Source organism: Rhinolophus hipposideros (genome assembly GCF_964194185.1).
Source record: "Rhinolophus hipposideros genome assembly, chromosome: 3".
Taxonomy (NCBI): domain Eukaryota; kingdom Metazoa; phylum Chordata; class Mammalia; order Chiroptera; family Rhinolophidae; genus Rhinolophus; species Rhinolophus hipposideros.
This window is the reverse complement of record NC_138049.1, coordinates 36199047-36225740: the sequence shown is the minus strand read 5'-3', so window position 1 is coordinate 36225740 and position 26694 is coordinate 36199047. Positions and strand designations below refer to the sequence as shown.

Below are 26694 nucleotides of genomic sequence, written 5' to 3'. Positions count from 1 at the left end.
TACTCACTGATATTTAATTAAGCTTTTTTTATTTTAAGGTCTTTGCAGATGTTTTTACATACAATTATAAGAAATAACGCAGAAAGATCCTTTGTACATTCATCCAGTTTACCCCAATTAATATCTTTGCAAAATTATAGTACAATATCTCGAGTAGGATATTGGCATTGATACTATCTACCTCTCTTATTGAATTATGTTTTAATATTTGTTTATAAAATAAAGGACATCAAGTGTTTATGTGATATAACCACAAATTGTTACTAGTAGGTAAAAAAAATGGAAAAGTGTTGCTCTATATATCAGAAACATGCCTAAATTGACTTTTTGGATTTTGCAACAATATCTAAAAGTATTGTTAAGACAGCTTATGATTCTCACAACCTGATAATTTGAAGGGTTATAATGAGTACCCCTAATATCTAAAAAGGGCTTGAAACACAGTAACCACTTAATATTTGTTCAATGAGTCAAGTACTAATACAGAGTAGGAGGCATTTGCTATTGTAGAGGGCATTTTTGTAATTTCCTGCAGAAATACATTGAAGAAGCATTGTAGAACCCAGAGAACATTGACAGCATGTCCTCAGGTAAATGCTTGTTCTTCACTTTAAAATCATTATGTGACACAAACTAGTTATACCTGTTTTAAAAACCGCTTCCTTTATTCTGTCCAGCAATGACTTTGAGGCACATAAGGATGAGAATCCAAAATTGGTATTCAGGTGGTATTGCTTTACCATCTGATGAAAAATGTCTAATTTAGAAATAGTGAAATAATGAGAACCCTGGACATTGAATTTTTAACTGCATATGAATATTGATTGCATTCTAAAATCAATGATCCTCAAAATTGAATATTAAGAGCCCACTCTATATCTAGAAAAATCAAAAGGAACTTTCAATCTTAGAAGTGAGTTTCTAAGCGATTGAATTGCTGAAACTTACACCTATATTTTTTTTCATTTCTGATATAAAAAAGTTCAGCATACCACTTCAGCTGTTTTTTTATAAAGTGAACAGTAACACTTTTCAGCACAGATTCAGTTGAAGTGCTCAGAACCAGAGCTGTGTAGAATGGCTTGCGATAAATGCCACTTCAGTCATTACTTTGCAATTCCTCTCGCCTGACACAAAAAGGCGTGCCTCTCGCCTGACACAAAAAGTGATGAACTTCTCTTTGGAATATAAATGACTTACTTTGATGTTATTCTTCGTGTCTTGGCTAAATATCTTTTTCTTCTAATGCTGATCTGAAGAGAGCTTAGAGTTTCAATTTGTATGTACCATCTCTAATATAGAATGACTTAATAGTTTTAATCTAATTATAAACTTACTTTTTTGCTTCTTTGTGGAAGACACATCTTCAGCTTCTTCTAGTGGATACAAAAATATGAAAGTAAATAACTTGTATGTTCACAGCTATTATACAACAAATCTTTCAGGGACTGAAAATATCTAAACAGGTGCAAAGTATGAAAGAAACAGGGACAACTGACCCTCCTTGTGATATACTCTAGGTTCTCATTCAGATTCTTCCTATAAAGTTTAGTAGGTAAGAGCCAGTGATAGAAGAGGAGCCAATGAAAGAAAAGAATGTAGTAGTATGCTATGGGCAAGTGTTCAAACATGAAACTGTTACTGATCTCTTAGATGTTGTTGGATGCTGGCCAGTAGACACATATTTCTTAGAAGAGGACTTTGATACTTAAAGTTATAATATGGTAAGGGTGAAATCTGGCAATAATGTGGTCATTTTAGTCAAAATAATTCTAAATTAGTGACAGCCATAAGTTTTCAGTGATCATTCTCTCCATGAAAGAATACCAGCAGACTGATAGCCTAGATCCTTTCGTTTGCTCATCTGACCCAAGGACTTTTGTTGTAGTGACATGCACCGCATGTTTATCTAATGACGGATGACTTGAAGCTATTCATTTGAACTCTTCTCCTGGGTAGAAGTTCTTAACTGGTTTCTATAGATGGACTTTTGGGGGGTTTCCTGTAAAATTGTGAAATGTTAAGATGTGAATGAGTGTGTGTGTGTGTGTATGTGTGTGTGTGTGTGTGTATGTGTACGTGTTTCATCAAAAGTGAGGTTTTCAATTTTATCAAATTCTAAATGAGATCAAGAACCTTTCTCCTCAAGGTGTGATCCATGTACCAGTAGTTTCACCATTATTTGGAAAATTAATATAAATGCAATTTTCAGGCACCAACCCAGACTTATTTCATTTTACAAGATCACCAGGTGATTCATGTATAAAACAGTGTGAGAAGCAGTGGTGTAGAAGTCAAAAACATATTAAGAGCTGTTCTTAATAATTAACTTTTCTTTCAAATAATTTAAACATTCAGTATTCAAAACTGTATCTTAAGACAAGTGTAAATCGTTTTTCATAAGACTCAGGTACCTGTTTTCTTGTGTCTTTTCTCAGAGCACTATTTTCTACACTGTTAATTAATTTTGGGCACTGCCACAAAACTTATATTTTGATGGTAAGAACAGCTCTTAGGCAAACTCTTACTATCCCTAAGTAAGTTTGGAAGTAGAATACAAAATATTAATTATATAACAAGCCAAACTAGGAAGTCAGGAAACCCTTCAGAGAAAAAGAAAAACAAAACAAAACAAAAAAGCAAAACAAATTTGTTGAAACACTTAAAATACAGAAGAAATTTAGTCCTGGAAAGACTCGCTCAAGATAATGCCTCTGGTTGTAGTAGATTTTTCTGAGGTTTGACCCCTTCCTCCTTTCCTTTCTTCCTTCCTTCTTTCATTCCTTCCTTCCTTCCTTCCTTCCTTCCTTCCTTCCTTCCTTCCTTCCTTCCTTTCTTCCTTCCTTCCTTCCTTCTTTCCTTCCTTCCTTCATGCTATTGTTACTAGTATAGGTGAATTTTCTCAATTTTTCTTAATTAAAATATGTCAACCTCATATTTGAACATTTTTAAAATTAAATTTATTGGGGTGACAATGGTTAGTAAAGTTATACAGGTCTAAAGTGTACAATTCTGTAATACATCATCTATATATCACATTGTGTGTTCACCACACAGAGACAGTTCCCCTTCCATCACCATATATTTGAATATTTATGTGGTCCTCCTGCTGTCAAATAACATCCCGCTGATCCTTGGTGATATGATAATTTTGAAATACTGCTCCATAAGCAGATTGACAAATAAATGCATCTAATAATGGCTTATAAATAAACTAGTATCCAACTAGTTTTATATATATATATATATATATATATATATATATATATATATATATATATATATAATCATATATATATATCACTTTAGCTGGAATGAATATACATATATGAATGTATATATATATGTGTGTGTATATATTATATGTGTATATATATACATTCATATATATATATATATATATATATACACACACACATATATTCCAAATAATGTAAAAAAGCTGTTTGTTTAAAATTAAGTCTACTGTATAAACATTGCTTAGGAAAAGGTAAGGGCTAGGTCAAGAATAGTTAAATAAATCAGACAGTCAAAATATTATAGTCTTGAGAGAAAACTCATAAGTAAACTTAAAATAATAAGTTTACCTTTAGCTTTCTTTGAAGCTGGTACATCTTCAAAATCTTCTCCTAGAGAGTAAAAAAAGGATACATTAATTGACAGTCTATTTTCCAGATTCCCCAAAGAAGAAATATTATATTTAAAGGGTTTTAAGAGTCACAGAATCTCTTAACTTAGCATCTAGGGTCTCTACAAACAAGAGCTTTAGAACAAATAAGGTGACTTCTTGGACTTGGAGAGAGCGTGGGGAGGGAATGAATGCTATGGCAGGGTTAGGGTTAGCAGGGCAGCAAAGCCTGGCTGAAGCAAGGAGGGCTTGCATCAACGCCTCTCCCCTCCACCTCCCCCAAACATGCCCTTCCTTCTCTAACTGCTAAAACTCTTTCCCAAACCACCACCACTTTGGAATTGAGAGAATTGGTGGTAAATGGATTCACATACACAATGTAGGTCAAGAGGAAAATATACATCCACATATTTTATTAGCAGACTGACTTCTGACAATTGTAAAGACAATTGAAAGATATTAATAGTTGAATTAAAGCTGAAATATATAAACAATGACTCTTGGGATGCATTATATATATTGCTTAGACTTTTGTGCATTCTATTTAAAGGTACATAATAAGAGAATGGGGAAGTGATTTTAAGTCAGAGATAATTCCAACACAATATAATTAATCTTTAAATTTTCATTTCAACTTTTTAGCACTTGTAATGATGTGGAAGAGGTTTTGTGTTATTTATTTACATTTTGCATACCAGCTGTTCACAAATACATAAAAAAGGGGTAAAATAAGTCAGTATGCAAATTCTCTTGAATAGGAAAGACATGTGACCTTTAGAAAGAGATGTTATTATGTTAAAAAAATGGAAAAAGAAACAAAATTACTAGTATTTTTTTTTTACAGTGAATTATTAAAGTTTTAACCTGGTTAGTGTTTAAAAGATTTAAATACAGTCTTAACTCAAATAAATACTGGATTAAGTGACCACGGTCTTCAACTGAGAAATCAACAGATATAAATAAAGGCATGGTATAAATGGTTACATGTATTTTGAAGTAATTAATACGATATTTAAAAAATAATGTCAGACTTGTAGATAAATCAAATAATTTTAATTATGTAATAAGAATCTGCTAATATCCATGGAAGATGTTTACAAAATTAAAGTGATGTAAGGTCCTGTACACAAGGCATACATATTTTATTTTTATAGATTATAGCACACTTGAAACTATGATTCCTATTTTCTAAATCAATTTGTTACCCGTGGGGAAATAAATGTGCATAGATAAAAACCTTAGCTTCTTCTCTTTCCCAAATCATAGTTTCACAGTCCAGGTGAAGATTAACTTGAAGTTTTTCTGTAATTTGTTCATTTAAGATATAGTTACTTTTTTCAGCAATAATAATAATTACAATGAGCTCTCTTTTTATGCCATGTACTCTTCTAAGTACTTTATTTATCTTTTCACGTAAGCCTCACGATAGACTTATATAATAAGTAGAACAATATCCGTTTTACAAGAGAAGATTGAGACTTGAGACTCAGCGAGTTTAAAAAAGAAATTCCCTCAAACAACACTTTTTATAAAGTGCTAAAAGATGGTCTGAAGCTAACTTTCTTCAACTTCTAGACCCTCATGATTTTAACTAAACTATCCTATCTCTGTGAAGCACTTTGCTATGTGCCCTGGAAGAATAAAAAGGAAACATATGCTACTTGGAAGTAATTGCAGTCAAGTAGAGAAAATGGACATATTCTTAAACAAATACAAGATACTATAGACCTCAAGGTAGTATGTGACAATCGTCAAGGTAAGTGCAAGATGTTTTCAAGGATGGAATAGTCACTTCTTATGGAGATTAAAGAAGTTTTTTTTTGAAGCTATCCATTGGAGATAGACTTTGAAGGATCATATAGTCAGAGATGGGAAGAATATTCCAGGAAAAGAAGATGACAGGACCAAAGTTTTGGATTCAAGAATGTTAGGAAAACAGAAATTTGAAGTAGGCTCGAACCTGTGATAGGTATAAAAAAAAATGATTAGAGAAAAAATATTTAAAATGTAGTTTAAGCCTGGATCATAAAAGCTCTAGACCCTAAGGTTAAGCAATGTAGGATTTATTTTAAATTTGCCATGAAGAAATATTGAACATTTGTTATATAAACAGACTAATCAATTTGAAAGATTAAAAAACTTCATGCTAGTAAAAATGGAAGAATGACCAGAATGAAGCCTACTGAAGAGTGACTACAATGGTTCAGAATAGAAAAAGTAAAAGCCAACATGACTTGGCAACTGGATTAGGGCCAGAGACAAAGAATAATGAGTTGTCAAAGTAGAATTTGAAGTTTTATGTTTAAGTTCCTAAAAAGAATGGAAATCAGGTGCCAATAGAAGAATTTCCCTTTGGGGTTTGCAGAGGGTAGAGAGAGAAGTGAAAGAAGAGGGGCAAAAATAGAAAAGTCAGTTATAAATTTGTGCCAACAAAAAGTGAAGTTGGGAGTTAAAAATGTGGGACCAGAGCTGATAAGGTAGGTTAGGCTTCGAAAAATTTGGAGTCTTATCCATGAAGAGGTAGACAGTAAGTTTGGATGACCCCACTGAGAAAGAGTGCTGAAGAGTAAAAATTAAGGGTAAACAATGGAAGAACTCAACCTGTGGAAAAAAGCAGCAGAATCCAAATACTGATAAAATATACTCAGATTGGAAAAAAAAAAGTTACATAATATTAAAGCCAATGGAAGGAAACACCTCAAAAAGGATGGGAAACCAACAATGCTGAGTGCACTAGAGTGGCTGAGAATGGAGAAGTGAGAAAAGGTAACTAAGCTTTGCACTTTGGAGGTCTGAGTGGAGTTTTAAGTACAATGTTTGAGGGAAGTGTCAGGGCATAATATTCAAGTTTCCTAAAGTTAAAGCCTGTAAAGGTGGTGAGGAATTGGTGGCAGGCTTATTTCAGAAATGTGACTGTAAATGAAAGCAGAGTAAAAGCACAACAGCTTCAGGAAGCACAAAGGGTAAAGGGAATTATATATGAGAAAATCATCCAAAGATATTTGTAGGCAAAGAGAGGAGGATTTCTTAGAGTAGGAATTTAAGATGCAAGATTGAGGAGCAAGAATTAGGGAAGGCAAGAAGGGATGGAGTCAAGGAGGACATGATTTTTGGGGAAGCAATGCTTCATCTGAAAATGGGAGAATAGTGTTGGGTAAAATAATGGCAAAGATGAAAAGAAATTATAATTTGGAGAGGAGAAAAAAATTAAATAATCCACATTGGATTGTGGCATAGATTGTTGATTTAATTTTTCTTATTTTGTAACATAAAATATCATGTGTAGTGGCCAATCTGTTCTGCATATTCTTAGCAAACATGATAAATAAAAACTACCTAAATAATGCATGTGTGTGTACCAGCAGTTATTGCATGTTTATTCATATTAGCAGTCTATCCTGATTTGTGCAGTTTCAAGAAATACTCATAGGGAAACATCTGGCGTCCTCATGCACAGACACAAAGTAACCTAACATGGATTTTTGTGTTCATCCTTATATCCTTTTTCTTTATCTAATTCACTGCACCACTTCGTCTTTGCAGAAATACTGAAAACTTCAATTATTTTTTTTTCAACTGATTTGCTGGACTATGTGTACATAGTTTGATGTAATATTATATTCTAAGGGTACATTTTTCTAAGGAATCCTAAGAATCCATGGTAGTTCAAAGTTACAGTTGACAGCCGGTTTATTTTTGCTCTCAGGTGTGAAAGTCTTCTATACATGTTATTATTTTAAGTGAGCATTTGTTTTAAAGAAAATTAACTGGCACACTGAGCTATATCGCCAGAATTCTTGAAATTGACCCCAGGGGGTAATAAAGTATGCGGACACAGTTCACATTTGGAAATTTGCACGCAGTGAAGCCAAGTGTATTCAATACACGTGTGCAGTCCTTTATGAGTGTCTGTCCTGTGGCTCTGAGCATAAAACACGACTGTCTTGAGGGCAATGTCAGGACAACTTAACATCACCAATAAATGAATGTGGCCACATTGCTGGAACCAAAAGACTAATAATGAAAGGTGACAAACATTTCATCGAATGTGCCTTCTACACAGGTTTTCTCTGAGGTCTAGCAAAGAAGTGAACAGAGGGAGTTGGCATGGCAGCTGGTACCTACTTAGCAGACCTCAGCCAAAAGTAACTGCTCCATTGTTTTTCCTCCTGGAGCAAAATCTCCATGAATTTAATCACCCTTGTTCTAAACAGTGAGATTTTAAAAAATCCATCCCCAAAATAAATGAGATGCTTTTTCTTATTATGATTTGATCTCATTGTTTTATCCATTTTGACACAAAAGCTTAACAAGTGAAATGTGTCCCAAACTAAGGAAGTAACCCAGTATTATGCCACAATTATCACCATCACCATCATTATCATCATCATCCTCATGGTATCAATTAATAATCACTTATTATATACCAATCATTATTTATGTACCCTACTATTTCATCTTACTTAATCTGCCCCAAATTTCTTATTATAATCCACATTTAAAAAATAAGGCGACTAAGCACACAGATGTTAAGTAATTTTCTACACTTTACACAGCTTTTAAGTCATGACTGGAACTCTGTCCATCTGAAGCCAGTGTTCCTATCATCTGCTACCTTAAGATAGTGTGTGTATTTCTACCATGAATTTGGCACTAATTTGTTTTTAGTAAAAACTACATTGATGTTAGTATTCATCTACATTCTATTCCTGCAAGTGACCTGTAAAAATATTCCATCCAGCAAGGAAACTATAACAAAACCAACCAACTAAACAAACAGAAACCAGCCATTTTATAAAACAAACAATTGTTGTTTTTAGGATCTATATCTATATCTATATCTATATCTATATCTATATCTATATCTAGATATATATAGATATAGATATATATCTGAAATCACATTTAATTTATGTGCTACAAAAAGGCATATCTTCAAAGGTTTGTTCATATATATATTAATTGAGAATTGTTTTGTCTAAAGAAGATTAAATTTAGAATTGTATGCTGAAGGGCTGTCTAAAGTTTTAATAACACATTTAATTTGATACAATTACCTGGAAGTAGGACAATAGATAGTTTGCTTTTTAATTTACAAGAGTAAGGCATGCATCTTGGTTAAAACAAGATTTGTGAATAAGATTTAAAAAAACGATTGAACACCCATACTTCTGATAATGTAGTAAACAACAATTATAAAATCAGACTTTTTATAGTAGTGCTGGGCTTAGAGGAGGTAAAGGAAATCTTCAAAATTCTCTCCCTAAGGGAGGGGGGAAACACCCTTTTGATACAAGAAAGGTGAAGTCACCCTGAGGACAAGTACTTATCTTAAAACTGGAATTCAGAACCTAAGTGTTCAAGGAGAAAAGTTGGGGAGGAGACATCCCTTGTTATGTCAGGGCTGGTGGGATGAAAATAAAACTGCTAGGTGACTCAGAGAAGATCATAGCAAGATAATCCTCCAAATGTCTCATAAAATAGGTAGAAAAACCCATGGATAATTTTTATAACAAAATAAAATTAAGTCTAAAATATATGTGGATTAAGATAAACAAAGAGTCAAAAACATACCGGTTCTCCAGAGAAGGAAGCAATGGGGAGACTGAGAGACTGGAGAACAGGGAACCCCAAATAGCCAATAGGTATTTTCTGAAAAGTGAGTCAGGGCAACTTGAAATCATCAGCTGAGACTGGAAGGGACATTGACCAGTCCAACAGAGGGTAAACATACAGGGTCCGCCATAATGTCTGAGTGCTGGTACCAGTGGCTACCCTAGGACCTCAGGAAATAGATGAGCCAGGCTCACTCCTTGGAAGTACTCCACAGATGGTAAGAAACTGGTAGTTGTGAAACAAAATTTGAGCAGAGCAGGGACAGTAGAGACAAAGAAAGATAAGGTCAGATAAAGTGAGGGAAAGAAAAAAAATGAGGTCATAATCAAAGTTTCAGTCACAGAAGGCAAAATGCCATCATGAGTGTTGAGTCTGAAGAAACAATAAACAAAAAATTGATATCACAAAGTACTCCTGATGATGAAATGTTTACACTCAAAATTTTAAATGTGTATGAAATGTTTTAAGAAATACAATATGAATTCATAAATAAGTGAAAGTAGCAGGAGATTATAAAAATAACCAATAAGATTTGAAAATTAGCTATTATGATAAAAATAAATTATATAAAAGCTCATTGGATGAGTCAAATAACATATTACATAAAGCTGAAGAAATCGTGAATATATAGTCTCTATATAATAACTTCTATATTTTATAGACTGTAGCTCAATTCTGATATCTAAAGTATTCACTTTAATATTGATGCAAATTGCTTATTAATTTGCCATATTTATATAAGAAGAAATAATGTGGAACAAAAAAAATGAATTAGTAGTTTAAAAGTTAGAAAGCTTTAAAAAGCAAACCACAAATGTAAGCTATACAGGAAGTTGTGTAAAAAATGTAGAACCATATGATTTCACTCGTATGTGGGATATAAAACTGAAAGCAACAAAGGGACAAGACAAACCAACAAACAAAACTCATAGACACAGAAAACAGTTTAGTGGTTACCAGAGGGTAAGGGCAGAGGCAGTAGAAGTGGGTAAAGCGGGTAATGGAAGGAGAACTGACACTGGGTGGTGAACACACAATGCAATATATAGATGATGTATTATAGATTGTACACTTGAAACCTATGTAATTTTACTAACCGATGTCACTCTAATAAATTTAATTAAAAATTTGAAATCCTGGCTAATCCTCTGCTGGGCTTGTTGGAAGTTTAAAAAGTAATTAACTTCTCGAAAGATTGAGTTTTATTAGTATAATCTTACAAAATTAAATTCATTATCTCTGATATCGAAATTAGATCTCATAGATTTTATAATGATCCCAACCTCTCTAAGTAGCTAATGTTGGTAAGGTGCTAATGGCAAAGTGCTCACTATTCATGATCAAAAAAAAATGTTACAGAGAAAGATGCCAAAGTTAAATTTCCACATAGAATTATCTCAAGAAATGTTCTTACTGCATTAATCCTTTTTAAAATATGCATTCTGAGGGAAAGGATAACCAAGCTTTACTTAAATATGGACTACTAGATAGTAAGAAGAACTTACAAGAACTACAGATTTCTATAAAATATTTTTTTTGGAAACTTCAACACCCATTGTTCTACATATATTATCAATGTCTCAGCTATGTCAAGAGCCTTGCCACTCCTCTAGGTGCAGGTCTTCCCTTGGCACCACTTGCCATTTAATAATGTATTTTTAAAATTTATTTATTTTATTTCATGGTGAACACACAATTTGCTTTTGGGCAAGTTCCTGGGGAGAAATGTTTTAGGATATACACTTTGTTTGTTTGTTTGTTTTTTCAGAGAAAAAGATTTCAAAAGTCTTAAAACATTAATATCAGGAAAAAATGGTTGCTCTATTTGAAATCCAATAATGTTTTTATTTTGATTTTAATTTTTAAACTAAAGGATCTGAAATGTAATAAAATCTAACACTCCTTGATGTGTTTTTCCAAACTCCATGGAAAGTAAATTATTCACTAGATATTTACCATATATACAAAGAAAAAAGATACAGAATCAAAATCAAATGAATATTTAAAAGTTGGAAAACTACATCCTTTTAAAAAAAAAAAAGGTCCACAAAACAAGAAGTGATTAAACCTTAATTGTTTGTGAATCATGGAAAATTTGATTTTGCAATGTTACTTTCACTGAAGTTATAGAGACATATTAGTGCATTGCTGATTCTTATCAGCACCTTTCCTTATTCCTGCAATAAAACCCCAGATATTTGAGAATCCAGTACAGTGGAATAGTTTCAACAAACTCAATCAGAGTGAACCATTAGTATTCAGAAAGCGATATATCCATTCCATTTTAGACCAGTCATATTCCACATATTAACATTCCCCCTTCCCAACCAAAAACTTTGGAATGAAGGATGGTCTCTATGCAGCCAGCACAAAAGCATAAAACAATGGCCTATCAGAGGTAGAGAACCTGGTCCCATCCAAAACACAACAAATGCAGGCACTAGAGTGAAATTAGAGAATGTTGGCAGATCTGTGGCTTCAAAGCAGAAGGTATTTTGTGAACCTTTTTTAGTAAAAGATAATTAATGACTAAAAAATAAATACAAAGTTTAACCCTTACCTCCAAATTATACATATATATATAATGTTGAAAAGTTTTCAGAAAAGGAGCAGTGGTTCTTTAGTTTAAATTAACTTTAGTATGTTCTATTTGCTAAATATATGAGGCAGCCTTTGAGGATTGCATCTAAAAAGGCATTGTTAAAAAAATGTGCAATAGAGAATATAATCTTCATATACTTAGAAACCAACTTACGAAATGTATTATTCCATGATGACCTGGACATTTATTTCATATGATCCATAAGAAACAATACGAGTATGCATTTTCCCTCTTATTTTTCTGTTAATTACTCTTACTCTTAACTGCTTACACTACTACTGTTTCTGTGAATTTAGACTTCCCAACAATTCCTTCATATTTTACTACCTTAAGAAAGTAAACCATAATTTTCCGAGGGCAGTTAAGTTGAATCCTTTGGCCTACAAGTTGTCTGCCTCATTGTTTCACCCCATGTGTCCTTACCTCCCACTGCTTTCTACCACTAATCCTCAACTCCAGCCAACTCTTCTTTTAATTGTCTCTATATACTAGGCTTGTTTGGTCACCCACTGTGAAATAATGGAAAATATAATGTACCAATCTCTGTCCCCAGTTTCTGGCAGAGTTCTTAAATCCCTTGTAATTTCCAAGGGAATTAGAGGAGAGTTTTTTGTTCTAAAGAGACAATGCTTGGTGGACTCCTGGATAAGCGTTTGTCATCAGAAAGACCAAGCCATGATTAGAAGCTTGGAACACTCAGTCCTCCCACCCGTCTTTCAGGAAGAGGTGAAGGGCTGGAGTCTGAGTTAATGACTGATTATGCTTATGTGAAGAAGCCTCCATAAATGTCTCAAAAGCATGGGGATCAAGGAACTTCTTGGTTGGTGAACACATCTACATGGCAGGAGGGTGTGCACCCCAACTCCACAGACATAGAAGCTCCTGAACTTGGGATCGTTCTGGACCTCACTGTATGCATTTCTTAATATGGCTCTTTATCTGTATCATTTCATCATATCCTTTATTATATAATAAACAAGTAATCATAAGTAAGTGTTTCTCTGAATTCTGTGAGCTGTTCTAGCAAATATTTGAACTCAAAGGAAGGGTTCAAGAGAACCTCTGATTTGTAGCCAAATCAGACAGAAGTTTTGGATAACCTGGGGACCTAATACTTGCGATTGGCATCTGAAGTGGCGACACTCTCAAAAGATTGAACCCTTCACCTATGGGGTCTGCGCTCAATCTAGTTAGTTTCAGAATTGAATTGAATTGTAGAAAAACCAGCCAGTGTCAGAGAGAATTACTTGATGTGGAAAAAAAATCCACACATCTTGTGTCAGAAATGTTGGGAGTGTGGTAGTAGTGTGAAAGTAAAGGAGAAGCACACATGGGTAAGATTTTTTTTTCCCACATCCACTTTCATCTTTTTCCAGTTATCGGATCCTAACCATTCTTCAAGGTATGTGGAATTACTTCCTTGATGAAATCTGCCCTAACCACCTTTGACTGTCGTGGAAGGATCTGGAGTGGGAAAGATTCAGAAGACTTTCCTGACAATCAACTCCAAGATTTGCCTTTGCAATAGTGATGCATTTCAGTGCCCATGTAATAAAATTCCTAAAGCAAGTCCATGTGGGGTTTCATTATTTGCAATCAAAGAACTTGGAATGAGATACATGGCTTTGGAGACTTGAAATGTGACTAGTACAAACTGAAACATATTGTAAGTATAAAATACACACATAATTTCAAAGGCTCAATATAAATAATAAGGTAAACTATTGATACATTTATATATTGAATGTATATTGGCATAGCATTTTTATGTATAGAGTTAAATAACATTATTAAAATTATTTTTACCTGTTTCTTTTTACTCTTTTAATGTGTCAACTAGAAAGTTTAAAATTACATGGTAGTCTCACACGATATTGCATTAGGCAACACTGATTTAAAATGATTTGTTTTTCTTAATTTGGAAACATAGAAAGAAATATTGCTATTTCCTCAAATTTTAGGAACTAATAGAAAACTTGCAGTTGCACCGTGTAGAGTTAGAACTCGTATCTGTACCTAGATCTTGTACCTTAGAGTGTTTTCTGAGAGCTTTATCTGGTCATGCTATATAAAATTAGATCCATTCCTAACTATGTTATTCTTCTCAGATATACAATTATACTTAAGTTAATGAACATTAGGAAACAACAACAAATAATTAATCGACCACATGTGCTCTACAGCAAATTTTTAGTGATTGAAAGTTCAAAGTACAAACAAGATTATTTTGTTTCATTCTACTTCAATCATTGAAAAAAATTGTGTATTTGAATGTAAGTCACTGTAATCTTTAGGCTCAAGAGGATGATAAGGTATTTCTGTTACAAGTTATCATTGCAGTTTTATTTTTTAACTTTCAGAATAAGTTAGATTAAAAGTTAACAAATTCCCGTCAGAAGGCTTAGTATGGAATTACTCATTCTCTTAGCATTAAATATATAAATATTTTATGAATTTCAGCTTGAAATTCATACTGTGTGCCAAAGAGAATTTATCATCAAAACAAGCAGTACTTACTTGATACTCTTGCAGGTTTCTCTACCAAACAAAAAAATAAATAAATAAAACAAGTTGTGTTTAACACAGATGAAATGCAAAGAAATTATACACCAATGTACTATATAAAATTCTCTAATATCTTTTGACTTTCTCATTGTCTAACAGTTAATGAAAAAAACATAGCTCTTTATTGCCTGAAAACATGGGTCTTTGAATATCTTAATTGCTTTTTTGTGAGACATCAAGAAAAGCTATTAATCATTTCAGGTATCACAACATATTTATGCTTTTTAAACATTCTTACCAAAATCAACAGGATCTTTCTTAAATTAAGTGTTTGGTTTAACTGTAATTATACTTAATTTGTATAAATTTACTTTGTCTAATATAGTTAATCTAAATATTTGCTTTACAGTTTCCAAATTCCATAAAATATGTCAATGAGAATTATGTTCATTTCCAAGACGAATAAAAACAACTACCAACTGAACTGAAAAATATAAATCTTAAGAAGCAACATACAAAATCAGTTTAATTTTTTATAATTATTTGTTTCAATGAGAGATTATAATTCTTCAAAGTAGTATGTTTCTCCATTGAACTTTATGTATGTAGGACAAAGATATAAAAATGAGATGATTGTCTTAAATACCATAACAGACATTCTAACTTTTTGAAAAAGACGATTGTTAACATTTACATTCCACCAACATTAGCCTAATTCAAAGGGCCAGGCCTGAAAATGTTATTTTTTTTAAGGAAACTGCATTACGTGATTTACTTTGAGACTTGTAGAGTTTCTACTATAATCTTAATTCTGAAGTTTCTAAGAATTACAAACTTACAAATATTAGGTTAATGCCAACTGAAAATTTTTTTCTAACATTTTCACTTGGGATAATTATGTTCTGGTGATATTACAGAAGCACACCTAATGTATAAAATTGCAAAACAAATAAAATAATTCAGAAAAGTGTTTCAGTAAGTCTACTGTGTTATTATTTTTTTTTTCCTTTAAAAGTCCTAGGATTGTCTAAAAAGACAGGAAATTGGAAAGGAATCAAACATTTACTGAAATATAATGAAATATCTATTGAATGAATGATGAATAAAAATGTGCCTACACTCTCACCTGTCTCTGGGTTGGATTTACTTGTGGGCTTTTATGTATAACAATTCTTCCCTACCGTATATTCATAATATAAAGATCTTTGAAATGATGGAGTCACAGGATGGGGTAAGAAGGGAGTATCCATCCAATGTCTGAATTCTTTGTACAGCTCTCTACTCATAGCTTTAATAGACCATCTCCACGGTAACAAAATGGGGTACATTTTATATTTAGGCTGCTCAGATTGGTAGAAAGATTTCCCTTATATTTGCCACAGTGTGATAGGAGAGTAAAATGTGATTGAATGAGCATAACTGTTAAGTCTTTGGCATCATACTGACTTGGAGTCAATTTCCTGTCTCTACCATGTAAACACAATGAGATGTTAGACTTTCCTTCATCACACATACCTCATCTTCAAACTAGACATAATAACAGGTCCTGTACTAAGGATTAAGTAAACTAATAGTAGGAAAGGGTATAACTATGGGTTTTCTAAGTAATTGATTTCTTCTATTTTTCTGGCTGGTTATCTTAGAAAATATTGAATACTACTTTGGAGAAAGTTTCAATATAAAAGTTGTGCTCCTTTATCTAGCTTTCTACAGATTTGGTTTGCTCTCTTATTCTAAAACTTACCCCTTAATATTACTGATAATTATGTATAAATCACTAATAATTTTATGTCTGTTATATTTTTAAATATGTCCCATCATTTCAGGTGTACATACAACAGTGAGCAGCAAGAGGAAATGGGTGAAAAACAAAATACCTCACCCCCCGACCCAGCACCCATACAGACACACACACACACACACACACACACACACACACACACACACACACACACTGGAGGTTTATGTATGTACTATGAATGAAAATACTTGCTTAATTATAGCACTTTTACTTGGCTCCTTAGAATTTAAAGCATTTACATTCATATATACACATATATATGTATATATGTATGTAGTTATTCTTTTTTTAAATTAGTTTCAGGTGCACAAAACAAAGTAATAGACATTTATCATTTATATCCCTCACACTGTGTCACCCCACATTCCATTATATTTTGAATTAATTGGATTTACCTAAAATGGTATCATCCAGACTACATAATTCATTGATAGCCTTATAGTTTTATGATAATCAATATCACCAAAATAGATCATTTTCATTTTAGGTAAAGCACATCTGTTTGCTGTGAGTATTTGCTCTCTACCATTCACTTTGTGTCTGGGTTGAATTAATTTAAAGGACCAATTTATAAATAATCAAAAATATATTCATGATATTAGCTATATTTTATGCAGCAATAGATAAAATAAATCTCATCTCTATCTGTTTTTACTACTATGTCATTTTTTACTATACTCATGATACAAAAGTCTTTTAAAATAGAGAACTTTGTCTTCTGATGTGTACTGGAATATTTTATTGAATGTTCATACTGTTTATAGTTTCAATTTTTCCACATTTCTAGTTTTTCATTGAAATTTAAGCTTCTCGCTAGATATCCTACCTTCCCACTTCCTCTGCTATCAGCAGAAGTGTATGCTTGCTAGACATCCTTGCTTTCAAAGAATTTAGTGTTAATATTGTGCCAATATAATTCAAGTACCTCGATATCAACAAAGCATTCGATCAAAGTACAATATTATCTTTTGTCACTGTGTGACTGATGACTTTCTGTTTCAGTTGGGACTGTTTGTCAAGATAATGCAAATTAGTTAAAGACAAAGAGAATCTGAAAAGCAGCAAGAGAAAAGCAGTTAGCTACCTACAAGGGAGCTCCTATAAAAGATTGTCAGCTGATTTTCAACAGGAACTTTGCAGGCCAGAAGGGATTGGCACAAAATATTTAAAGTGATGAAAAGCAGGCACCTACAACCAAGATTACTCTAGCAAACAAAGCTAACATTTAGAATTGAAGGGCAGATATGGAGCTTCCCAGACAAGAAAAAGCTAAAGGAGTTCATCATTACTAAACCAGTTTTACAAGAAATGTTAAAGAAATTCTTTAAGAAGAAAAATTAAAAAAGATACACAATATGAATAACAAAATAGCAAGAACTATATACTTATCAAAACTTACTTTAGATGTAAATGGATTAATGCTCCAATCAAAAGACATAGGGTGGCTGAATGAATAAGAAAACAAGCCCCATACATACGCTGCTTACAAGAGACCCACTTCAGATTGAAAGACACACAGAGAAAGTAACGGGATGGAAAAAGACATTTCATGCAAATAGAAATGAAAAAAAGCTAGGGTAGCAATACTTACATAAGACAAAATAAACTTTAGAAAAAAAGGCTATATTAAGAGACAAAGAAGGACCAGCAATTCCACTTCTGGGTATTCAGACGGCGAAACTCAAACAATAACTTGGAAAGACATGTGTATTTTTGTGTTAATTGCAACATTATTTACAATTGCCAAGATATGAAAGCAACTTAAGTGTCCATAAATAGACAAATTGATAAAGATGTGGTATATATATTAATATATAATGGAATATTACTCAGCCATAAAAAAATGAAATCTTGCCATTTGTGAAGATATGGATGAACTTAGAAAGTATTATGCTAAGTGAAATATGTCAGGCAGAGGAAGAGAGATACTATATGATTTCACTTGCATATGAAATATAAAAAACAAAATAAATGAACAAAACAGAAACAAACTCATAGATACAAAGAACATTTTGATGGTTCCCAGATGGGAAAGGGGTGGGCAGATAGGTGAAATATGGGAAGATAGCAATATGTGCAAATTGCCAGTTACAAATCAGTCACAGGGATATCAAGTACAGCATAGGAATTATAGTCAATAATCTTGCAATAATTATGTATGGTGTCAGATAGGTACTGGACGTATTGGGGTAATCATCTTGTAAGTTATATAAATGTCTAATCACTATGTTTTACACCTGAGACTAATATAATATCGCATGCCAAATATAATTAAAATATTTTAAAAAGAAACGATTAATTAAAATATCAATTTTTAAAGCAATTTTCATAAAAAAATCAGCTCACTTTAACTCTAAGTTTTATCAACATGGGAATAATTAAAATGTTGTAAATATTTTCTCAGGGTAATTTAGAAAAATTATTTGCTACTAACACTTAACAAACATAAATGTTAGCAGTAGAGATTTTTTATTTGCATAAAACAGATATAACATGTATATGGCAATTACAGGGGATTTAAAGTAATTAGAATCCATGGACAATGTGTTGTTCATATAACTGAATTTGGGGGTAAACCAGAAGAATGTGTCTTCTTTTGTTATTAATAATCTTTTGATATGTCTAAGAATGCTTTCTTCCTGATCTAATAGTGTATTTCTTTGGTGATTAAGACCTTTATAGTTTTTCAGATAACTACGTTGATTATCACATGACATTGTGTACTTTACTAAATAAATAAATCCAATGTTAATGAAAAAGCAATACTGCGATTCAGCTTTTCACTTGTTGCTCACCAGTGGCACAACACATGGGTGCATACTTGTGGGGACTGGCCTGCCATCCATTTCCCCTTTGACATTACTACACATTCAATAATTATTTACCACAGATCTTCTTTTAATAAAACTAGCACTCAACACATACCTAAATGAAAGTTTTATACATATAAAAATGATATAAATAAAATTGGACTCAAATATTTTGGCTCAGGGCTTTTAAGTGTTTAAAAAATATTTTTTTCTTCTTTAAGATGCTTCATTTCTGCTGTTTCTATAGAGAAAAATGGTCATTAGAGTCATGTATTATATTTATTCAAAGTCTTGCTAAGGTTTGGAGTTGCATTTTGTCTGGTCAATATTGACAATTTGGCGTTACATGAAAAGAACTCTGAGGTGTTAATTTAGCAGTAACAGGTAGAGTTTGCTTTAGGATTTAAATTCCTATTCTCTTTAGGTACCTAATAATAATGCAATACCTACACCTCTTGTGTGAGTAATCCTACAATTAGCAGCAATTCTGATGCATGGTTTAAAATCATAAATTGCTTTTAAGTGATAACATTTGTATAATTATATCTTTTTATCCCTGTATTTTTATCACTAATTTGATATTCATGTCTTACCTTTACTTTCCTTTTCAGATTTTTCAATTTTCTTCTTTCCTAGGAGAAAGAAAAAAAACAACAGAAATCATTGGCTTAAAAAAACAATTTTTTTACTCAATCATGGAACAAGCATTTGGAAATGAGACTTAATTCCATAAGTGAAGGGATCAGCTTTTTCAAGATGTGAAGAGTCTCTCTCTTGTGAGAACATATATACAGAGGGTGTCAAAAAAAAGTATACACATTTTAAGCAAGGAAAAAAAAACTATTAAAATTGTAATTCTCAATATATACTGATAGCAAAAGATGAGTACAAGTCACATTTGACTTCTGCAATTACAAGAGGTGCTCAAAATGTTTACCATCAGTGTGCAGACACTTCTGATTACGTCAGACTACTGCTTGAGCAACGCTGACTAGTGTCCACTTGTATACATTTTTTTGGCCCCCCTGGTATTTTTCTTATGCTTGGTTACTTGGCTTGTATTCATTAAGTCACCAGTATGGCAACGCCCCATCACTTTGTTTTTGTGTTTACATGCTTTGAAATAAAACTATAGTAATCCATGTATTATTAATATATTTAAACTAGTAACAACTAGGGGAAAAAATCTACATTTATAGCTTTTGTCTTCAGGAAATAAGAATTTGACTGGTGTTATAGATGCTCAATAAATAAACTATTGAATAAAAATAATGAACGCCACAAAATATCTCCAAGCAAAATGTGGACACTTGCTTTTCAAAACAGAGTTTTAGTTGATTGATGATATTGTTCAACTATATTTATCAGACAACAGTGAAAAGAAAACTGATATTTAATGAGTGACAGCGAACTGTGTAGTGGAGAGGTTATGCATATTATTTCATTTAATACTTATAACAAGCCTTTGGAGAAGTTATTATGCCTGTTCTATAGGTGAGGAAACTGGGAATTTGTGCAGTTAAGGGTTTTCCCCAAATATTGCACAGCTAGATAGAGGTTCACATTTATATACTATTTCCACAGATCTTTGTTACCTCCTCTGGGGAAGGAAATATTTACCTGATTCTTTGATTTCTGATGTTTCCTCTTTAGAAAAGAAGAATATAATAGGGAAAAAAAGAAAGAAAAGTAAAAGGAAGGAGCAGTTTTATATTTCAGTAGCAAAAAATTGAGCTTCATCTGCAGATATTTCCTATTGAATTCCAACAGCAATGACAATAGACACATGTATATAAAATGCCACAGAAACATACTGATAACTAATATTTCTGAAAACTGTAACTAGAAATCTGTTTTGAAAGTAGAACCAATATAGAGACTAACCATTTTTTAATTAAAATTTATACGATTGACAATGAATAGTAAAATTACATAGGTTTCAAGTGTACAATTCTATATATCATCTATATATCACAGTGTGTATTCACCACCCAGAGTCAATTCTCCTTCCATCACCATACATTTAACTTAATTTATCCTCTTCCGCTAATCTTAAACTCTCTTCACTCATGGTAGAATTAATGAATTCTAAGTCCTTTGGTTTGTTCTGTTAATTATAATTTACAAATTATATATCTCCATTACATAAACTTTTAACATGATTCTCATATATCCAGGCATGCATGCTTTCATTGAATATTTATAAGGCAACTTCAAGTATAAGATGCACTAAATATAAAGGATGGGTTTGTGGGATGAGGTTAAAATATCACTGAAATAAACTCAACTCGTTTTGACTACAGTTGGAGTAGTGAAACAAGCTATAAAATGTTATTTGTCCATAGACTATAATAATGCAGAACCAGTCTTTCATTTTGTTCTTTAAAAGAAATCCGTAGACTAACAATATTTTAAAATATAACATACCAGGTTTTTAAAAATATATATTTCCTCACAAATCAGCTGAAGTGATAACATCTTCTCTAAACCTGATACATTTAACTATCAGTCTTATATAACTTTTTGGGAAGCTATTTTCAAATTCAAGAAAATTGGATTAAACTATTTTATTATACTGAAGATAGAAAATGAATAATGTTTCATAAATAAAACAGTATTTGCAAATGATTATATTTTATACTAGCATTCTAGTTTTGACTTTCAACACTTAATTTTTATTATATTCTTCACATTAGTAGTAAAAATACAAACTAAATGGACTAGAGATTTTCTCCAACCCAAAGGTAACATTTAATGTTTTAACATTGGCATGGAATTCATTCAGAAGAAAACTGTAGCTGCACTTGTAAGAATCTGTCATAACATTCATAAGGAACCACGTGAGTCCTTGTCATCTAAAAACGTTGGATATAACTTCTAGATACATTCTTGACTGAAATGCACATATTTATACCCCAGGGTAAAGCCTGGGTCATGATTTAACAGTATCAAGTAATTTAATTTTTATAAAATTTCATAAATTTTCAAAATGTCATAAATTGTTGCATTTTTAATACTGTTTGAAATATCAAAATAAAACAGTAATTCTCATATACTAAGAACAACTTATCTGCAAGTTTTGAAAAAATAAAAAAACAAAAAACTAATGTGTTAAAATTAAATAATTGAAGGCAGGTATTACGTGTTCTGAATTTTTCTTGACCTAGCAGTGATTATTAGAGTATCTCCATACTGTGTTTACGCAATACAAATTAACAAACAACTGAAAGTACATAAATGAGAAATGCTATCATTTTTTTTACCCACAGGTATTAGTTGTCATGGTAAATGTGTTAATTACACAGCTATGACAACAGAAATGATTTTAGGTGTTCCTTCATATATCCTGGTACAATGTAATATACCTAATATATGCTCAATAAATACTTGTTCAAGGATTAATAAATTCAATAAACAGAATATTCTGTCAATCTGAATAATTTACATAGTTAATGGCATGATGGCTATTGCATTAATAAATATACTATACATTTTTTCTGCATGTACAATTCAAAGAAATTACAAAATTAAATTAATTAAAACCAAGTTCTTAAATTCTAAAATGGTACACTTACTTGAAGCTGGTTTTGGTTGGTCTAAAAAGTAAAAAGGAAAAAAAAATCAGTGATAATTTTCTACCTATAGGTAAAATATTAGCTATTTATATTTCCTATTTCTTTTTGTTCAAATTAAATTAGGAATAATACAACTTACACTGAAATGAGCAATAGGCAATGCATTTTGAGTAATTTTTAAGTCATATTCCCAATGTAGTCCCGAAAGATGAAGTCGTAAAGCTTCAAAGTATAGATTCTTTTTGGTTTCCTCTTTATTCCTGTAAAATCTCATCTTTGATTTGATGCACTATGAATGCTCACAATAATCTAAACTTCTTTTTCTGAATGGCATAAAATGCATATTCTACCATTGTCCTTTTAGAATACATATGAGTATTAATTAATATTAACTATTCAAACTCCCCCAGTTTAGTTTTTGAATGAAGAACCTGACGTTATAAAATCTCAGGAAGAATAAATGAGTGGTAGGTGATAAACACAAAAGTATACTATCTAAAGAAATTATCTCTTTCTCCAATATACCTTGTCTTCTGAAGTCACTGACTAAAAGCTTTAATTATTCAGTCTTACACCTCAAGATATATTTATTCATTAAAAAGTAGGAAACATTTGTTCATGATTGCGAAGAATTTGAATCATCCAAAATTATGTCAACTAACTAATTCATTAACAGTGGGGAATACAAAATAATACTCTTTTAGAGAACAATTAAGAATATCTATAAACTTACATTGAATATACAATTTTATTAAAATATTGCTTTAATACATTTTATCCCAAAGATAAATTCACAAAACTAGACAGGTAGATATATTTATTATTGTGTATCATTAAAGAAAGCTTGTTAATCATGTGTAAATCAAAGACTAGTTAATTGTGTACAATTATATAAGAATACTATTAATGAGGAAATCTTTTATCTACTGATATAAAAAAATCTTCAAAATACACTGTTGAATAGAAAAATATAGGGAAAGGGCTATTTATACGATGTCATGATTTGTGCAAAAAAAGTGGAAATATATATATTTGTATATATGTATGTGTATATGCATTTATATATTGGTAGAAGGATACATTAAGAAATAAAAATGTTTATATATTAGATATTATTAGATAGTTTGGGAATGGGAACTGATAGAATAGGTAATAAAAAGGAAATGGAGGGATATTTTTTCAGTTAGCATCATACATGTCTTAGTGTTTGAATCATGCAAAATATTATATATTTTAAAAATTGAGATATATATTCTTAAAAGAATTAAACTAACTACAATAGAATGGGATAATTTCTATTTTAAGAAAATATGTTGAATTCAGATTAGTTTTCAGTAAAATGTAGTGTGTGCAATTTGATAGAATATAGTACAATACTATCAACAGTGAATCAATGTCATCAGTATGGTAAATGACATTAATACTAACAGTGAAATACTGAATATTTTTAAAGGTTCAAGTGAGTATGAAAGAAAATGCTATTTCGTTAATACTGCTGCATTATAGTAACATTTTTGGCAATCCACATATATTGGTTATAATATTTAGCAAAATGTTTCATTGTCAATAATACCACGGCTCAATGTCAGATAAACTAGATCTTACCACAAAACCACAAGACTAAACACTAGCAGAAAATAAAATGAAAAGCCATTTTAAGCTTTGCTTTAATTTTCAAATTTAGTAAAAGTAGTGAATTAAGACAATGTAAGCCAAAAATGCAATAACATCTGTTTTTATAGGTGGAGATTTTTTTCTTGATATTTACCTTTTTCTATAGAGAAAAATCAAAATTAACTGACAATCTGTGGATTGTTTGTATAGGAATGTATAGGAAGCATTTCTTATTTATATATTTACAGGCTACCCTCATTTACATGGGAAGCATGGCCCCAAAGTCATTTGCATATAATTGGAACACAGAAAGCATATTGTCAGAGAAACACAGTAAAAACAAGGTCAGGTTCATTCTCAGGGCATCCTGTAAGACAATTACAAACCTATTAGCCCTCTTGGTGCCATGTGGTATAAAAAGAGAATAGAATATGACAAAGTGGGGAATAATAAGAAGAGGATTTTTCTTTTTGGTAAAGGTTGACTCATCCCTTGGGGATAGTTTAAAGCAGATGACAAATTGCCTTTGGCATTTTACAAGCTCTCTCTTTACCTCTTTGACTCTTTCTAGTTCCTTTAATGCTGGGTCTGAAGCATTTTGGTGCTAGACATTAGCTTCTTGTTGAAAATTTAACCCAGACTTGTCTTATTCCAGAAAGTACCACATTTGTATTTTTATTTTACTGAACCGCCCTCTCTGGAAAGGTCCAATTAGATTTCTCACAGATGTATGTAAACTAAGTTTAGTAGACTACAAATGAAATCAAAATTTGTAATTGATATCTCTGTCAGTCTTCTGAAAAATATTTGAATTAAAAAACAAAAAAATAGGGTCTCTCTCTCTTTCATCAAATTGGATTTTCAAATGAAGCCACATAGGGTAGGATATTTTGAATGAAGTTGAGAATACTTTGAAATAGAGAAGATCACTGTCAAGCATTAATTCTTTTTAATCACTTCCAGGGTGAGTACTCCTGAGCTTTAATTGATATTTAACTGGCCTTTGCTTATCTCACTCCTGAATTTGGAGATTCTCTTAAGTACTACTATTTTTCCCCAACATGGTGCACCAGCAGTGAAGTAGGTGAGAAGATGTGGGAACCATGTTGTCATAAGACTAAATTGGATATATGTAAATTAGGGATTGACAGCATTCAAGAATGAACTTCTATGAACTTAATTTGCATAAATGTTAATATTAAATAAGCATGCAAAATAAAAAGAAATTAAGTAGATAATATTCAAGTTATTAAACTGTCATAATCATAGCAATACCAAAGTATAATAAATTATAGTAACAATAATAATATTATTCAAATGTTTATTCAAAATGTATGCAACAGGTTCTTTGATTTGAATATATATTCTATTTAGGCCCCATATATTTGCACCATATCTCCTGAACAACTTATGTAGCTTCCTAACTGGATTCACCAAATTCATCTTTGGACCTTGTCAATCCATTTTCATAAAGACCCAGAGAATATTTGACCAACATCTACTCCTGACTTCATCTAAGTTTCCATTTCACAAATACAGATCATTCAAGGACCATCATAACAATTTTGACACAATTTTGAATATATTTCCTACCTTTGTGATAATGGGCAAATGTTCATGTCTTCCTGTGCCCAATAATCACCTTTTAAACTCTACAACTGTAATAATCTCTGTATCACTCCTAAACAATAAAATGGCTGGTCTCTAACGTCCATACTCATGAGAAAATTCCATGATTTTAATAAACAAATGGCAAAATGTTTATAATTTTGTGTATTTCTAAATACCAACAAGTACCTACAGTATAATTAATACTTCTTAAAGCAAACAAATTAAAAATAATATGCTGTTCATATTGTCAGAAATTGTATACCATCTCTTATTTTTCATTATTCATTATGAATGTTTAAAAAATTCTCATCACCCTAGCTTCTTAGTGTTATTTTATAGCCTATATGGACTCACTCTTTTAATATTGATAATAGTGATATAACTTCCAGAGATTTTTTTCTGTATAGTTATAGTTAACTATCAATTAGTAGAGAAAGATAAGGATGTTAAATCAAAGCCATAGCAAAAACATTACTTTATCACCTATATAGGCATTTTAGTCTAGGCAACACTAAAAATAATAATTTTAAAAAAAGCAAATTGTTAAAGTTGAAATGACCAAGCAATACTTTTGAGATTTTATTCTTTTCATCTCTTACTTGCTGGTTTGGGCTTGACCGTGGAGAATGGAGGAAAATAAATGTCATATTGATGAATATAAACCATGGGGAAAAACAACTCTTTAGCATTTATACTTATCCTTCTTAGTTTTAGATTCTCTTTTTATCAGAAGTGTAATCCATTCTCTCTGAGCTCTACTATTTCACTGTCAGTGAATGCATTAATCACATTGCTAAGGAAAAACTAAGACACGAAATGTATGCAAAATTTTAAACTAGTATATATTTGAAACATAGATACATTGGACTAGTTTCTTCATAATCTCCAAATACCTATATAACTAAATGAGATACTCAGAGGATCCCTTAACA

The 26694-nt window shown here is 31.6% G+C and overlaps 1 protein-coding gene across 1 annotated transcript in view; it reads right to left on the bottom strand.

Moving 5' to 3' along the window:
* The window catches only part of TRDN (triadin), a 343597-nt gene that overhangs the window by 4192 nt on the left and 312711 nt on the right, over positions 1-26694 (bottom strand). The window contains exons 26-30 of the mRNA XM_081044419.1: positions 22538-22558; positions 20583-20609; positions 19556-19594; positions 3588-3629; positions 1338-1376 (exon numbers count right to left, since the gene is read on the bottom strand). Coding sequence (XP_080900545.1) covers positions 1338-1376; positions 3588-3629; positions 19556-19594; positions 20583-20609; positions 22538-22558 — 168 coding nt within the window. The remainder of the gene's footprint in view (positions 1-1337; positions 1377-3587; positions 3630-19555; positions 19595-20582; positions 20610-22537; positions 22559-26694) is intronic.